Source organism: Suncus etruscus, chromosome 9 (genome assembly GCF_024139225.1).
Source record: "Suncus etruscus isolate mSunEtr1 chromosome 9, mSunEtr1.pri.cur, whole genome shotgun sequence".
NCBI classification, from domain to species: domain Eukaryota; kingdom Metazoa; phylum Chordata; class Mammalia; order Eulipotyphla; family Soricidae; genus Suncus; species Suncus etruscus.
Genome location: NC_064856.1, coordinates 94,429,611 through 94,447,697, shown reverse-complemented (window position 1 = coordinate 94,447,697; position 18,087 = coordinate 94,429,611). Strand labels below are relative to the sequence as shown.

Genomic DNA, 18,087 nt, shown 5'->3' with positions numbered 1-18,087 from the left:
GGACCTCCCCTGCCCCCTGGTTCCCAGCCTCTGTGTCAGGGAAGCAGCCCCTTACTTGGGCAGAATGAGGCTTGGTGCAGTTGTGTCAACTGCCCCAGTAATGTGCTAAGAAAAGCACTGGATAGAGCCCAGGGTACCCCAGACCCATGTCTGAGCAGGAGGGAGCCTGGGTTTTAAGGCAGGGCCCAGCATGCACCCCTCTCTGGGCATAGAAGGGGCACCTCTCCCACAACCCATGCCCTACGTAAGACCCCAGGACCTCAGTTGGTTAATGAGCCTGCAAGACTGGATGATTCCTTTCAGAAGCACTGGACAAAGGCAGGACACGCCTGGGGGTGGTGATAGGAAGGGAATGAGGGTATCAGCAGACAGAACCCAGTGGGGTAGGTTCGACCTTGATCTGCTTGGTTAAACATGTCCAGGTGAGACCGTCTGGTGGGGCATGACAAGGGACATTCAGGAGGCCCAGTTAATACCCAAAGGCCACAGCACAGCCCTTCCAGTTTGTGGCTGCTCTCGTTCCCCCAAATCATGACTTCCCCTTCCCATCACTATTTATTCCTCACTCCTTTCTCTTTTTTTTTTTGTAAGAAATGGTCACAAAAGCCAGTGCAAAAGCATCCGTGTGGACATCCTGTTTTATATTACAAAACTCTCGATACATAATATAAAAGGAGGGCGTTCATGAGAAATGAAGGCGATAAATTAGCTTCTGCTATCTAGGCAAGGCCCATGGACAGCTCTCAAAATAGACTTTCAACTGGAAGAGGGCAAAGAGAAGGGTGGTCCTGGGGAGGTCGGGAGATTGGGGTCCTTCAGGACCCTATTTGGGCTTCTGTGACCCAGAGGAGGGAGCAGGAAGTGGCCGAGGGGGTCCAGCCATGAGCCCTCAGGTCCTTTTTCCATGTTGAAGCATGAAGGCAGTTGAGGGAGGATGATGACAGTTCCCTTCTGCCATTGGGTGAGGCTAGCACGATGCTTTTTTGACATAAAACTTGGTGGCAAGGGTCAGAACAGCTTGGCAAAGAGGTGTTCCTACCACCACCCCTGACCCTAGCCTGCCTCTAGCACCAATGATGATCTGTATCTAAGCACTGATGCAGACACAGATCTCTTCTCTATGCCCCCAGGAATGGTCTTGTGCAGCCTGGCCGAGATCTGGGCTGATAATCCCAGTAGAGATGCAGGTTCTTCCAGCATGGGAGCACAGTGGTTGAGCAGGGCAGCAGGAAGAAGCACACTCTGGACAGCCCTTGGGGATGACAAGAGCTTGGATCTACTTCAAGCCCCGCCACCAATGTTCCTTAGGGACTTATTCTTCCTGTCACACACAGGATGCTAGGGAATGAGGGATGCTAGTGGCTGTTCTTGTCTTCCTCTGGGCAGGTAATACTAGATGGAGTTCAGAGCCTCTGGCAGGGGACAAACTGCCCAACTTGACTCCAAGACCTGCCTTGCCTGCTCTTTTATCCAATTTTGTCTGCCAGACTCAGGTCATTCTTTTACAGAAAGATCTATGTGAGGGGAAGACCAGACTCAATTTTGGCTGGGCTGGGCTGGTACCCACAGGGACCAGGATATTAGGAACTCAGGGCAAGATTTGTGGAGCTGCTGAGCAGATATGCACAAAGACAACTTGGAAAGGCCCCCATTTGAAGACTTGGGGGCTGGTGGGGACTGTAGTGAGGAGCAAGGGAGGAGGGTGAATCCAAATCTTGGCAACAAGCACTGAGCTTCCTCTCCCTGAGTCTCAGAAGAGACAGGTGGGCAGCACAGGAAGGGGCCTGAGATCTTAGGCCAAAGTTCTGCCTGGAGCCAGGTGTAGGCACAGAACCAGTAGGATGAAATGGACCCCTTCCATGGCCCCAAAGAGGGCAAAGGATAGGAGAGCAGGTGATACCTGTGTCCAGAGCAGACATTACTAATCAAGATGAGGTGGCTGGCAGGCAACAGACATCACTAATCAGACAAGATGGCTGACAGAGCAACCCAGCCCTCTCAAATTGAACTCCAACCTATCCTTGAACCCTCGGTATGGACTAAAGCAGCCACTCTTGATGGATGGGAGTTAAGATAACTCGCAGTTCAGTGCCCAAATTGCCTCAGGACTTGAGGCTCCAGAGGCTGCCTTGTGGGTGGCACCAGTGTGAAGGCATCAGTGGAGAAAAAAACTTTTCTGCTCAAGCCTGGAGGGAACACTCAAGAAGCGTGCAGTGGGCAGCGATGGTGCCAACCAGCAGCAGAAAGCTGAGGGAGCTCAGCACTGAAAATACAGGTCCGGGGTTACTGAGGGAAGACAGTGTGGCTTGGATACTTCTGGAAAGGAATTAGTGGGTTACCATGGACACAACTCCAGAAAAGAGAAACCTCTTGTGCACTGAGCTGATGCTAAAGGCAGAGCAGGCCAAAGGCAGAGAGGCTGCCTGGGAGGTAGTGAGCTCCCCATTCCTGGAGGTATGCAAGAAGAGGGTGTGGCATTCTTGACAAGAATCTTAAGGGGGGGTGGACAACAGGGTGATGCTGGGAAACCTGGAGATCAGTGAGAGCAGGGAAAGGAATGGTCTGTGGAAGGGAGGAGAGGGAGGAAGACAGTGTATATGTGAGAAGTGTGTGTATTTGTGTTTCTGAGGATTAGAAATGTGTGTGGGGTGAGTGTGAAGGCAGCCGGGATAGCAGCGAAAAGGACCATCCCAGGCCAGCTGCCCCCTTCTGAGACACTAAGGGCAGCGAGGGACAATCACAGGCTAGGTGAAGGGCCCCAAGGATGGCCCAGTTCCGGTGCTGCATGGTTGTGTGACTGTAGGTGATACCGCTGCTCTGGGCCTTCTCAGGAACTGGTCCATCAATGCTGGAGGGCACGATCCAGTGTCCACTCACTTCCCGACCTTCTCCGACAGTTGCCTTTTGTCCCTAGTTACCCAAATTTCACTCTCTTGGCACAAATTCCAAGCCACAAGGCAGGAGGGACTCAGGTCTATCAGCATCCAGCTGGGCTGCGATGCCCCTGGGCCCAGTGCTCCTTTGGTCTCCAAAGCACGCTGCATCCCTTGGGTTGGGTGGGTAGGGGGGTGGCCCTGTGGGGGTACGGTGGCACCACCCGGGGTCCAGGCGGGCAACGTCAGTTCATAGGTTTCACTTCATTTTGTTTTGTTACAAAAATAGCTTCTCCCCGCTGCCCCTTCCAAGCATCTTGGGCCAGGCTAGGCCAGACCAGGCCAAGAGGGCAGGGGTGCTGAGTGGAGGGGTGAGGGCAGGGCTGCACGGCGGTGGGCGGGGTGTCCTCAGGCCAAGCCCTTTACTGGATGCCCCGGAAGAGGCACATGGCGAAGATCATAGCGAAAAGCTGCCAAGAGATACAGAGAGGGCTGGTTAGACAGGCAAGGGGCCCGCCCACCTATCTCTCTCTGCACACCCCAACCCAGGAGGTTCCTGCTATTCCTCTGCCCACCCTGCCCCTTTAGAGCCACGTAGTGGAGAGAGCATTGCTACACCCCTTTATTTCGGTGCTCAGTGCTCTCTCAGACCAGAGAGCAGGGCAAAGAGAGGGCTTATAACCTGCCTGAGGGTACACAGCTCCAGGAGGAGGAGCCGAGGCTGTAGTTGCTGGCATCTGTGCTGCAGAGACCGTGGTTGGGTGCTTGGGGTCTCCCTGGGGTCATGGGAAGGTGGTGAGAGGACAGAGGAGGCAGAGAAGGGAGGGCACAAAACATGGGATGGGGGCAGGAAGCAAGCAAGAGGAAGGCAGGAGGCAGGGGAGAGGGGAGCAGGAGTCATGGAGGTTGGGGGAGACCTCTCCCACAGGGCTTGGAGAAAGAAAAGCTGTAGGGCTGTTAGCAGACAGTTCATCACCATCGCTGACCCCTATCCAAGGGCCCTGGGGTGGGGCAAGTAGGGACCCTGACTCAGGGATGCCCTAAGACACAAATGATGTCTGCTGTGGTTAGAACCTCATGAGCAAATATAAATCCTGACACTACTTCATGGCTGGTCTCCAGCGGAGATACAGACCAGGTGAAAGCCCCATCTGCCTCCAAAGGGGTGGGCTCTAAAATCTACAAGCCTGGATGGCCCCCAGCTGTGACCCCAAATGTCCGCTGGAATTTCCTCCTTCCTAAGGATTGACTCTGGGGCTGGAGAGATAGCACAGGGCAGACCTAGGTTCTATTCCTGGCAGCCCATATGTTCCCCCGAGTTGCCAGGAGAAATTTCTGAGTGCAGAGCCAGGAGTGATCCCCTGAGCACTGGCAGTTGTGGCCTCAAAACAAAACCAAACCAAACCCAAAGGATTGACTCTGCAGGCATACAGAAAAGGCTCAGGTAGTGCAGGATCAAGGATAGAAATAGAGCCAGGAAGTCTCTTGTTCGACCCATCTCTCTGCAGACTGTCAACTGCCTGGGTTGGGCGGGTCTAGTCCCGGCAAGGATTCCCTGGGCTGGGACATCCTGAGTGAAACTGAAGAGTAGCATCCCCCTTGGGCTCAGAGCCACCTAGCCACTCCGAGCCTGCAGTGGCTTTTCTTTTGGGGTGCAGTCAACCAGACCTCACATTTCTCAACACCACAGAAAGGGTGACTGATTGGGGGCTGGAGCAATAGGGTAGGTGTAGGGCAGGGAGCTTCCCTTGTATTTGGCTGACCCAGGTTCGATTCCTAGAATATCAGATAGTTTCCTAAACACTGCCAGGTATGATCCCAAAACAGAACCAAAGTACAAAAAAGACTTCTCCATCTCTCAGGCTGGTGTACTGAGCTGTCTCTCAGTGATGGGTAGTGTAGTGGGAGGGAAAAGGAGAGTAGAGAAGAGAAAGGGAGGGGAGGAGAGAAGGGAAAGGAGCAGAGAGGAGAGAGAAAAGGGGAGGGGAAGGAGAGGAGGGGACAGAGGGAAGAGAGGAGGTGGGAGAAAGGGCCAGGGAGTTAACCTCAGTCCTTTCTGTTCCCATTGGCCAAAGACTTGCTCCCGCATGTCCAGAGTCCAGTTATGGCTCTCTGGGGGACCAAATGACCCCCACAGGCATCCCAGAGGACCTGTCTGGGTCCTCAGCTACAAATGTGAAGACAGGCAGGTTGGGCGCGGCCCTGTGGGTGCGTGTCTGCAGGCAGGCGGCACTCACCTCGATGGCCAGTACCCCGATGGCCAGTGCCCCGGCCAGGTAGACGTAGGTCTCGAAGGCATTGAGGATGACGGTGTAGCAGCCCTAGAGAGGGGGTGAGGTGAGGTGCGGTCAACGCAAGTGGTGCCCTCAGTGCTTCGGGGCACTGGGCGGGCACAGATGCAGCAACTTGGCAGCATCCTCTCTCCTTCCCTCCTTGCCCTACTCTGCTGTTTTTTGTTTTGTTTTGTTTTGTTTTTTAAGCATCAGAACCCAAGAACCACCAAAATGTGGCCTGCTCTGGAGGCAGGGGCTTGCCTGGCCTCCATGGTACCCCAGAGCTGTCACCTCCACCTCAGCCTGGGCCAGGAGGTACTACCAGAAAGAATTGGATTGGGGGTTCCCAAGGACCCCCCAGGCTTGGCTGCCATGTGGCCCAGAGAGCCTCTCAGGGCCCATCCACAAATCAGTCACAAAGGCAGCTGCTCCAAATAAGGGAGAAAGGTGGCCCGGACAGTTTTGTCCTTCAGTGGCAGCCTGAGCTGGGCAGACTCAGTTATGGTTCTTCCCACTCTAGCCACAGACATGTAGTTATATGTAGGCATGGGTCCAGATATACATGGACACAATATGATCATCTATACATACTACTTATATGCTGTACACATATCGCATTCTGCAACATACATACAAACATCTTTGCACAAACTACCACACATATATAAATATCACATTGACACATCCACACGTATGCCACCAAAACACATGCAGTGTACATGCATGCCCTACACCCACATATATACACACATGTACACACATAAGATACTCCAAGCACCCACCCACATTTCCATCACATGATACACATATGGTAGCACATATGTAACACCATATAACACATATGCACATGTTTATATTATATGTAATAAATAGATAAATACATACACATGCCACCACATGATCCATATACGTATATGCCCCCCAAATGTCTCACACTCATACCCAACTACTCTGGGGACCCAGGCAGGTCAGAAAGTCCCTTTCTGAGCATGAAATTGACTTGCTTACTGTGGAGAATGGGAAGGGGCTGCCCACAGAGGGGATGTCCCTGCATCCTAGTCTGCTAAGGACAGGCCCTGGGAACCTCCCCTGCTCATTATCCCCCTTCAGTGAACAAGGCACCAAAGGCATCAAAACCCAGCATTTGGAATAAGGCACTAGAGGCCTCAGTCCAAGCGGATTGAGTTGGCCCAGGAGACACCTCAAAGGGCACACAGAGATGCCTGCTGTCACCTCTGGTATCATCTGCAGGAGCAGAAGTGCCCCTTGGGAGTGTCTTGCTGGGACTTGGGAAAACTCCCTTGATCCCTAGTCACAATGCCCTCTTCTGTGACTGTGCCATCACAAGACTCAAGGGTCTGATGTGCCCCACGTATTGCTGCATGTTGCAGGGATCCCCGAAACCTTAAACTTCTTCAGACCCATTCCACATCCCTAGCTGGCCCCAGTGAGGTAGGAGCGGTACCTGCTTGTTCAGGAACAGGTCCCGCCCCAGCAGACACTCCTCCCGGCTCAGCAGCACCCCATCTCGAGCTTGGGGCTCTCTCCGGCAGCAGGCCTCTGGCACCTCGTCACTGTCCAGAGTCAGGAGGCGGAAAACGGGAGCAAACTGGAAGTCTTCAGGCCCGTTCACCCCACAGCAGCCAAACTAGGAGGAGAACAAGGAAGAGGTCTAGGCTGGGCAGGGTTGGCACTGAGGGTCCACTGGGTTCACAGCCTCTCCCTCTGCTCTGGGGTAACTCAACCTCTCTGGGCAATGATGACCTTGGGGTGGGAACCAGAACCCTGAAAATTTATTAAATTTTATTTCTCAAGGGCTCCCGGGGTCACTCCCAATGATACTTGGACCACCAAGTGAGATGGTTCAGTATTCAGGTCTGAGGTGTTGAGGGCCCCAGGACCACCTCCGCAGTGCTCAGAGGCCACCAGGATACACTCAGTGATGCCCAAGGTAGAGCTAGAATCCACATAGGCAGGGCATGTAGTCAAACCCTGTCCTACCTCCTAGCCCCTGCCCTGATTTTTATTTAGAGGAGAGCAAACCTAATAGTACTCCCAGCTTACTCCCAGTACTATGCTCAGGGAGCACTCCTAGTGAGCTCAAGAGACCATATTAGAACAACAACTGAACTCAGGTCTATCCTGTAAGGCCAGTGCCCTGCCCACTGTACTATCTCTCTGGCCCCTAGCCTGATTCTTTTTATTTTCTCATTTTCAAATGAGCCAATCCTGGTGGCATTCATTAGCCCTGCCAATGCGCAGAGCCACACTGAGGAGTATTGAGGATGGGGATTAGAGGCAGCATTAGGAATCAAATTCAGGGCCTCATGCATGCTGGGCCTATGTCTGCCACCAGAGCCAGCTCCCTGATGGGTTCCTAGCATCAGGCCCAGGCTTTGAGCCAAGCATCTAGGGACCCAGTACATGTTCTGTGGGGGTGTCAAGGCTCAGGCCAGGGTGGGGGTCACTCACGGTGATCATGACCGAGTTCCAGGTGGCGGAGAAGACGTCAGTGTCATTGTTGCCCTGGTAGTGCTTGGTGAGTTCCTTGGTGAAAAATTCTCGGGTGAGCTGCGACACAATGAAGGCGAGGGTGAAGGCGACTGAGACCCAATGCATAGCGGGAGGCAACCTGCCTCAGCACCCGGCTTCCTCCTCATTAAATTCCCCTAAGTCACCAACAGAGGGCGCACCCCTCACTGCCATTCCACCAAGGCTGCAGCACCCCATCCATGCAGCAACTTGAACTGGAAATGACCCTGGGCCCCCTCTCAGCCCTGCAATTCATAACTGGGGGTGCCCTTTTGGAAACCTCCACTACTCAGAGAGATTCCTCAGAGTCAGACAGAAGATGCCCTAGGGGGTGCACCTGTGCTTTGAAGAGGTGCCCTTGGAAGCAGCTTCTGCTCTCAATACACTCCCCAGGGACTGGACCACCCACTCTAGCAGCCACAGTGACAAGGAGCTGGGGGGCAGAGGCAGCTGGCTGAGCCCCATTCCATGTCCAGGTGACCCCACCCTAGCTGGAAATGAAGCCAGCTGTGTCCCTGGCTCCCTCCAAACTGTCTCCCTAAGTTCCTGTGGGTCTGGATAGTGGTCTTGTGGGTGTCCAGACCCCTTTCTAGAAGAGGGAGTTAATTGAATCTGGATGGTTGAGGGTACCTTGAATCAAAGGGTGAGATTATGGGGACCCCAGGGTTCCATCCAGCCATCTGGCACGCCTGCAAGCTCTCCTCCAGTGCTGGGCTCAGACTCTGAACTGGCTCTAGAAAGGGCTACTTACTGCTAGGCCTTGAGAGGCAAAGCAAGGGAGACTCTAAGAGAAGATGTGGTGGCACCAAAAATTTTGGAAAAACAGGGACCCAACAGCCTGGGGCTGAGTCTTTCTCTGGGTGTTGGTGAGCCCCAAGAACAGGCATGACCACGCCCCCTAGTGACTGGCTCAGGTACATACGTTTTCCCGGAAGATGAAGGCCAAGATGGCAGCAGACAGCTCCGCCAAGAAGATAATCAGGATGAAGAGGAAGAACTGCAAAATTAAAGGGGGGGGGGGGAGCCGTAAGCAGTGGGCACTGAGACCCTGCTGATGCCCCATCCAGGGAGCACACTCGGATTCTATAGCCACCATCAGATTTGATGCCCCAACAGTAGACTGGAGTCCAAAGTGCCAGTAAGGTCGACACAGGCACAGAGAGCTGGGTCTGGGAGCTCAGTGGGTTATGTGCTTTTTGAGCCAAAGCTCAAGGTAGATCCCCGACAGAGCATGTCTTTTCAGCATTACCAGGAGTACAGAGCTGGGAATAGCCCCTGAGCACTGCTGAGGTGTGGTCAGGAAATATGGAAACTAGAAACCATTATTGTGCTTTCTAGGTGAGTAGCTCTGTGTGTGTGTGTGTGTGTGTGTGTGTGTGTGTGTGTGTGTGTGTGTGTGTGTGTGATAGAGAGACAGAGACAGAGAGACTTTCTGGATATCTAGATATGTTTGGTATTCCCCCAGGGGAAATGTATGAGAAATCCTGGGTCCCTTGGGGACTCACCCCTCCTGTTCACCCTGCGCTCATCCTGTGATGCTGCCTCTCCTTCCCCAGGAATAGGCAGCATGTTGATTTCAGAGCTGACAAGGGGCAAGACAGGAGGGAAGGGGTTAAGTTCCAGAGTCCAGAAACCTGGGGACCAGCTGATTCTCACAATCCAGGTCTCCTCCTCTCAGCTGTGGGTCTCCTATGTCAAAGACAACCCCTTTCATCCTGGGCCACTCTTTTGTTTTGGGCCACACCCAGCAACACTCAGGGGCTCACTCCTGGCTCTGTACTCAAGGATCACTCCTGACAAGCTTGGGGATTATATGGGATGCCAGGAATCAAACCCAGGTTGACCAAGTGCAAAGCATACGCCCTGCCCACTGTGCTATCACTCTGCCCTCAGTGCACTCATTCCTGGGGCCAGGTTTGGTGTCAGCCCTTACTGGTGAGATTTCCCTGGACAGAGGGTGGTCCTTGTTCCCTTGGCTCCTCTGCATCACAGTGTGGGTCCCCCATCAGGACTCGAGGCAGCTGCTACTCTCCCACAGGCCCCCAAATTTAAACACAGAAGCTCTGCCTGAACTCTTGAGAGTTGGTGCTCCCAGCACCAACTATCCTTCAAGTCCCACATCCGCTGCAGCTCTGGTCACAGTGACAGTGATGGAAACCCTTGGCGGGGCTCCTGGCACTCTCATTTGGCTGCTGTCGGATGGCCATCCTGTTGTGGAGGGCACACCCGCTGGCAGGCCTCCTGCTGGCACAGGACAGTGTGGAAATGGCTTCCTGTGATGGACTCAGCCATAAAATTCATAAACTATGAATGAGACACGTGCTGCCCAGCGGCCAGGGCCAGGATCTGTCAGAGTGACTCAGTGGCCAGGATGAAGAAGCTCAGCAGGACATGGTGGGGTTCCGGGGTGCTCCGAGGTAAAACTAGCTAGTACTAGAAACTGGTACTAGCTGGGCCTCCCACCAGGCACTTAGTTCCCCACTAGGCTCCACGAATCTTCCCTAGATCAGTCCATGGGACCATCTTCAGCCTAGCAGAGCAAGAGGTCACTTGCAATGCCCTAGTGCCTGTCCCCAACTCTGAATAGATTAGCCTGGCTGGCTGGTGGGGAGCCCAAGGAATTCAGAACTGACCCCCTAGTACCCACATTATTCTGGAACTTAGAAACTCTCAGTCTTTGAGAGGGTTGGTATATTCTTGCCAGTTCCTAGAGTTGCCCGTTTATTAAGTGCTCACTCGTTCAGAGGCAGGTTTGCACATAGAATCCCAATGATTCCCACAGGGTTCCGGGGATCAAGAGAGGCTTCAGTTCCACAGCAGGGAGAGAGTGGAGAGGAAGCCAGCCAGCCAGCCAGGCCGGACTTCCCTCTCCCTGCTCCCAGTCACACCTCCAACCCTGCCTCCTTACTATCATTGCCTCCAGGATTGATTACTGAGGCATTCTGGGGTGCTACACCTTGGTACACACACACACACACACACACACACACACACACACACACACACACACACACGCATGCACGCGCACTCACAGGTCTGCAGCCTCATGATGTTTATCAGATTGAACTCACAGGCTCAGGAAAGGAAGCTTCCTCAGAGGAAGAGGGTCCGTGGACACTCATCCACCATTTTGTTTTCTTTTGTTTGTTTGGGCCACACTGACTGGCTCTGAGTTCAGGAATCACTCCTGGCAAGCTCAGGGGACTATATGGGATGCCAGGGATTGAACCTGGGTTGGCCATGTGCAAGGCAGATCCCCTTCCTGCTGTGCTATCACTCTGGGCTCCTTACTGTTCTGTCTATCTCAGGGTTACCCCATGGAAGAGTGCTGGGCTGGGCACCCACATCATCACACCCGCCTGCTTTATCATGAAGTCATTTACTGCTGCAGAGTGAAGTTACCCCTGGCAATTTGCAGGGGTTCCCTCTCATCAAGTTCCTGGGGTTGTGGTGCTTCTAGGGGTATCCGCTAGGCTGGACCTTCCCAGGGTTGGGTCGCTTGAATGGCACAGGCATCACCCCGTTTGCCCAAGCACACATATGTCAAAAAACTCAGAAATTTGCAACTTTGCTGAGGATGTGGAAATTCTGCCTCTGAGTAAGAACTTCTGGGTTCTAAACCATCTGCTCTGGGCGGGACACGCCTGCTTGAGTTTTCGTTTCTAATAAATATTGCCCAAATGTGCATCTATCACGTGCAATTCAGTTCATGCCTCTCGTTAAAATACTCCTCTCTGCTGTGTTTTTTTTCCAATGTAGTATCTTTTAAATTTTTTTTTTTTGAGGGGAGAGCACACCTGGCAATGCTCAGGGGTTATTCCTGGTCTGTATTCAGGAATGACTCCTGACAATGCTCAGGAGACCATATGGGATGCTGGGGATCAACTCAAGGTGGGCGTGTGCAAGACAAATACCCTGCCCACTGCATCATGGCTCTGGTCCCCACATCTTTCAATATTGAAAACCTCCCTGGAATCACTCAGAGATGAGTAAATGGGAGAAGGTGGGAGAAGGGAGAACTGAGTGTCACTGGAACTGGGAAGTATCCCATATGGGGAATGATCAACAGGCTGCTTGGAGAATGTGTCTTTAGGAAAATAGACTCCAGCTATGTGTCAGTATGTATATATGTGTGTGTGTGTGTGTGTGTGTGTGAGAGAGAGAGAGAGAGAGAGAGAGAGAGAGAGAGAGAGAGAGAGAGAGAAAGAGAGAGAGAGAGAATATGTGTGTGCATTGTTTTCAAGTCCGGAGTTTAGACTCAGAACAGAGAGAATGGGGTGCTGAGCTAACCCCACCCTAGAACTCTTCCCTTGATCAGCCCCGAAATCAGGATTTCTAAAAAGAGGGGCCTAAAATCCCATCTGCTATACTGAGGGTGCCTCTTTCAACTGGATCCATTCCATGGCAGGGTCCAGGGAATTCAGACAGAGAAGCGCTTCTTATTTCACATCAGAAACCTTTGAAACCCTCTCAGTCTCAAGTTTATTCCCCAAAACACACGTGCGCATGTATACACACATATATGGACACACATACACACACACAAATATGCATATATACAGACACACATATGCAGGCTCCCTCCTGGCCCTCTGCATATCGTCACTATGTCCTGTGGCATTTTGGACAGCTGGAGTAGTTCTAATTTGAGGCTGAAGCCCCCTGGGCCAGTTCTGATCTGAGTGAGGGACAACAGTTCTGGTTCAAGTGTCCTACTTACTGACCATGAGCTCAGATTGTTGGGTTGAGAGAAGGGGGTGCAGGGAGGAGAAGAAGGGGAAGGGATGCATGTTGGGAAGCAGAGGCACTAGGGTGAGAATAGAGAAGGGGAAAGGAATTGGAGATTGGGAAGAGGGAGTTGGAGACAGACAGGGTGACAATAGCAGAGAATGTTCCAGCAAAGAACAGGAATAGCATGAATGACAGATGTGAGACAGGGAGAGAAGGTGGAAGAGGGAACAGAGAGGTCACAAGCTGGTGGGAAAAACTATGAACTCCCCCAATCTTGTCCAGGAAAGCCTAGATGGGCCCATCTCTGGCCTTCATGACCTTTTCCCCCAGTGCCCTTAATCCAGCTTGCAGACTCAGTGGCAGAGGGTTGGAGGACCCAGCTCCCAGTCCCTGCTTAACCTGGCTTGTTGTCATGAGCCCGCTAACAATGATTATATCTGGGTTTTGGGGTGCGAGAGAAGGGGAAATAGAGAGGTCTGGTGGGCCTGGGCCCCCCAATGTTTTCAAATATTAATCCATTTAAATAAAATTAAATATTAATCTTTTTAAAGTTCCCATAGTCCAAGACTTCCGGGCGCCTTCTGACACTGCCCAAAGATTTCCACCAGGGGGCGTGCATGGGCTGCCTTTGTTTTCAGAAATTTGTTGCTTCGGGCCTAACAGTGCCAGGCCTCGGGGCAATTTCTTCCTTAATTTCATTTTCTTTCCGGGAAATAGGGTGTCTCCCTTGACGTGGGCCAAGGGAACAGAATCCTTACAGGAAGTTTTCCAGTTAACAATCTGGCTTCCCAATGGTTTGACATCTTCCATTACCAGCCACCACAGCCCACTACCCATGGATGATCTGAAAAAGGACCCACCTCACTCCCAGGCTTTTCCAATCTGGGCTGCTTTTCACTTACCGCAGAGACAACACTAAATCTTGACAGGCCTTAGGTTTACAGGACTTCCTTTGGGACAGAAGACTCGCTATACCCAGGAATGAAAGTTACATTAGAACCCTTGCCCCCCTGAAACCCTGCAGGGCAGAGAATATGGGCTCAAAGGATACAGATCCAGCCTCCATCCAGCACTGGTTTTGGGTTTATCAAGTGGAGAGTCGGAGCTCATATTACTGGAACTTATGCAACATGGGGTCAATGGAGGTTGGAGGGGTACATACAAAACCTGGCTCCCAGCTCATTTTCACACTTGCGACACATCCCACAGGCCTGCCCATGGGGTGGGGTTGGCAGTGCTTGGTGCCTGGAGTCTCCAGCCTTGCAAATTAGGGCAGGGATCAGAGAGTAGGTTCTGGGTAGTAAAACCTTCAGAACTCCATCATTCCTGGGGCCCGAGTCATAGCATAGCGGGATAAGGCATTTGCCTTGCACATGGCCAACACAAGTTTGATGCCTGGCACTCCATAGAGTCTCCTCAGTCCTACCAGGAGCGATTCCTGAACACAGAGCCAGGAGAAAACCCTGAACACTGCTGGGTATGCATTCCACTCAAAAACAAAACAAAACAAAACAAAACACAACAACAAATCAACCCAGAAATCCTATCATTTCTGGCTTACAAATGGAAAAAACAAGGCTACTTTTTCAAGAGTGACTGAAGCAATGTTGCTCAGGAGTGAGATATTGATGCTGTTTAAACATTTGTTGTTGCTGTTATTGTTTGTGGTAGGGGTGTGTGTGTGTGTGTGTGTGTGTGTGTGAAGGGGACCATACCTGATGGTACTCCTTCGTGGTGCAAAAAGCTCTTCCTAGCACTATGCTCAGAAATGACTCCTGCTGGTGTTTGGGGGATCAAATGTGGACTGGAGATTAGAACCAGGGTTGGCGGGATATTAGGCAAGTGCCTTTAGTCTTATATGATCTCTTCAATACCCTTTTTGGTTGGAGGAGTTTGGGAGCACACCCCATAGTGCTGAGGGGAGCACATGCAGACCCAAGGATGAAATATGGGCATAGGCCTTAACCCCTGTATTATCTTTCAGGCCCTGAAACACCAGTTTCTATGATTTTTTTTTTTTGATCACACCCAACAGTGCTCAGGGGTTACTCATGGCTCTGTGCTCAGAAGTCATTCCTGGAAGGCTCAGAGGACCATATGGGATGCCGGGATTCGTACCACTGTTCATCCTGAATTGGTTGTGTACAAGGCAAATGCCCTACTGCTGTGCTATCTCTCCGGCCCCTGATATTTTTGGTGGTGGGGGTGGGGATTGGAGCCACATCCAGCAGTGCTCAGGGCTTTGTACTCCTGGCTTTGGGCTTAGGGGTCATTCCTGGTAGGGATGCTGGGAATTGAATCTGGGTTGGCTGTGTACATTCAATTGCCCTACCCACTGTATTATCTTTCTGACCTGTGACACTGCAGTTTGTTTTTATGTTAGAGGGTTGGGGGGGTGGTCACACCAGGTGGTTCTCATGGGTTAGTCTTGGTTCTGCATTCAGAAATGACTCCTGGCAGTCTCAAGGGACCATATAGGATGCTGAGGATGGAACTGGGTTGGCTGCTGGCAAAACAAGCACTCTACTCACTGTGCTATCACTCTGGCAATGCCACACTACAGTTTTAAGCCAAATGAAAAAGCTTCCCATCAATGACTGCTGGCCTTTTAGAAATGGCGGTCCCAGGCCTCTGTCCATGGCAGGTAGGTGGTTCCCCAATCCAGATGCGGTGGCCTTCCCTACCCTGCAGTTTAGTTGTGGGGCTCAGCAATAAGTGCAAGTCCTCACCCCCACAGGGTATTTCCCCCTGTCACCCCAGCAACCTGGGGGAAGGCAGAGGCACTTACAAACAGTAGCAGACACTTGTTTTCTCGGACAGCGCCACAACAGCCCAGGAAGCCCAGCAAGAAGAGGAGGCCGCCCATGGCCAAGAGAGTGTAGGCACCCGTGAGGAGCAAAGGGTTGGCGGCCACGATCTCCCGGAATCCTGTGGGGTCCACTATGACCCAGATGCCCAGGCCTAGAAGGCAGGCCCCTCCGAGCTGAGTCAGCATGGTGGTGGAGAAAGGAAGAGAGAGAGAATGTAGGTCAGTGAATTCATAACAATTCAGTCAACCCATGGTCCTGAGTGGAGGGTCCCAGGCCTGTTGCCCCTGAGCTGGGCAGGGACAGGCTCTGCCGGCTGCATCAGCCACTGTCCCAGCCATAGTGACCACAACTTTCTATGTGGCCACACAGTCTTGACCTTTCCCCCCACCCCGGGTGGGCTGCAAGACATGACTTGATCTGTCTTTATCTGCTGTGTTCAGGGATTCCTTCTGTGCACAGCTGCAGAATAAGATCAGCCAGTGCTGAAACCTGGAAGGACACCCCAGCATCTGCAGAGCCCCAGGACTTGACATGGCCCCTCAGGGCTAACCCCAAGTCCCTGCATATGGTGCCACTAACAAACTCTCAAACCCATGCAACGGCCACTAGGAGCTTGGGCTAAGCAAACACTAATAAGATTGCTTCCCTGACACCAGTCCACAGTCAGCCTGGGCTCCTCACTCACGACTCTGTCCCTCTAAGCCCTCTGTCCTTAGGGTGTCTCTCCCTGCCCTGTTCTTCTCTGAGAGGGGACCATATGAGCTGTGTGATTTTAGGTAAGTAGCTTAACTTTTCTGAGCTTTAACAGCTGCAGGACTGGAAGAAGATACAAATTCCCACCATGCCTCCCCAGGCTGCCCAGGAGGAGAGGCCAGAATGCACTTGAATATGGTAATGAATATGCTGAGTGGTATTTTTTTTAATAATTATTTTCAATTCATGAAAATTTGTGTGTGTAGTGTTTCTGGGACCACATCTGGTGGCACTCAGAGACTGCTCCTGGCTCTCTACTCAGTGATGTTTGGGAGATCTTGTACAGTGCTGTGGACAGAATTGGGGACCCTTATAGGAAAGGGGAAGGTCTGTGGCCATGTCTTCAGTCCCACTGTTCCACCCATGGAGCACAAAATTGAATGAGGATGTGACAGTCTCAGGGCAGTGGGAGCACCTGAGAATCGATAGAGGTGCTGGGCAAACTGGGGGGTTTTGGTTTGGCTTAGAAAAAAATCTGGGAGGCCGGCGAGATAGCATGGAGGTTAAGGCATTTGCTTTCCAAGCAGAAGGACTGTGGTTCAAATCCCAGCATCCCATATGGTCCTCCGAGCCTGCCAGGGGCAATTTCTGAGCGTAGAGCCAGGAGTAACCACTGAGGTGTGAACCAAAAAAAAAAAAAAAAAAGAAAAGAATCTGGGAGCCAGGGAAGAGCTGGGGGGGTGGGGTGGTGCACGACACGAAGAAGTATTCTACTTCTGGGTCACACCTGATGGTCCGATGTCAAGGGTCAAACTCGGACAAGTGTCTGACCGACTGTACTATCATAGCTCCAACCCTGCATCATCTTTTCCAGGGGAGTATTTCTGTGCAGGGCTGAAGTGGAGTGGCTGAGCTCCCAGCACTGGGGCACTAAGGAAGAGGAGGACCCTTACAGATGACCAAAGGCAAGTGTGAGCTGTGCTGGGGGGCTGGCCAGTGACCCCCTTCTTCGCCATCCTTCAGCTTGAGATGAAGCTGAGCTAAGGCTCTGAAGTGGACTTGGTGTGACCTGGGTGTGATAGGGTGTAACCTGATGTGATCTGTTATGACTTCATATGGCCTAGTATGAACTGGTGCAATCTGGTGTGATCCGATGTGATGTGTTGTGACCTCATGTGACCTGGTGTGACCTTTGCTCAATGAAAAAGACACTGAGCATCAAAGCAGTCCCAGATTTCTAAGCCCACAGTGGCTAGATGCAAACCTGGGTTCTAAGATCAGATCTTTCTGACCCAGGAGTCTTGAATCCCTTTCTTGAATCCAGCAGCTCAGTCTCTCTTGCCCTGTTGTCAGTGGGTGTGGGTGTGGGGGGGGGAGGGGGCAGGGCTGTGCTCCTCCTTCTTTGCTATGATCACCCCCAACCCCTCACCTCCTCTCCCAGGCAGGAAGAACATCCCCAGACAATAGCCAGGACTCTACCCTGCTTTCTCAGAGGAGCAACACAGACCCCAGGCATATCTCTGGGCAGGGAGAGCTGTGTCTATACTGGACCCCCCCCCCCCCCACCAACTCCTGCCTGTGGGAATATTTCAAGTTTTCACTTTGACTTTGGGCCACACTTGGCTCCACTCAAAGATCATTTCTGACAGGATCAGGGGAGCATATGGGGTGCCAGGCATGGAACCCGGGCCAGCCACATGCAAGGCATGTGCCTTCCTCACTTTACTATAACTCTGACCCATGGGAGTAATTTAAAACAGTGCTCGGTTCTGCTCCCACCTCCCCCAGCAGAGCTGCAGGGAACCCCGAGGCGGGTCCCACAAATACTCACAAATATGAAGAAATTGAAAACAAACATCAGGTACTTCATGCAGCTCAGACAGTCGCCTTCCATGGTGCTCCCTACAAAACAGTAATACCCCTCAGTCTGGAGTGGGGTACACTCCCCACTTCTCTATTTTACATCTCAGGGAGAGCAGGGTAGGTTGATAACTTCCGCTGGTTCTGTACAGCCCAGAGAGAAGCAGGAGCCAGTGAGCCTGAGTTGTATCTCCTTGGATACGTAGCCAGGAGCATATAACTTGCACCTCTCTGAGCCTTGCTAGACATGGAGATGAGAAAGGGAAGCTTCTGGGTGAGTGTAGTGGTGTGTGGACATATTGGGAGAAGAAGGGG

At 52.2% G+C, this 18,087-nt stretch overlaps 1 protein-coding gene across 1 annotated transcript; it reads right to left on the bottom strand.

Moving 5' to 3' along the window:
* Positions 1–2,592: 2,592 nt before the first annotated feature.
* TSPAN18 (tetraspanin 18) lies at positions 2,593–17,905 on the bottom strand. The gene is made up of 7 exons (XM_049779901.1): positions 17,744–17,905; positions 15,198–15,392; positions 8,601–8,675; positions 7,619–7,717; positions 6,612–6,794; positions 5,111–5,194; positions 2,593–3,343 (listed from the first exon to the last, which is right to left on the bottom strand). The coding sequence occupies exons 1-7, from the start codon at positions 17,804–17,806 to the stop codon at positions 3,296–3,298; spliced, it is 747 nt and encodes a 248-aa protein (XP_049635858.1). The 5' UTR covers positions 17,807–17,905; the 3' UTR covers positions 2,593–3,295.
* Between the last annotated feature and the right edge of the window lie 182 nt (positions 17,906–18,087).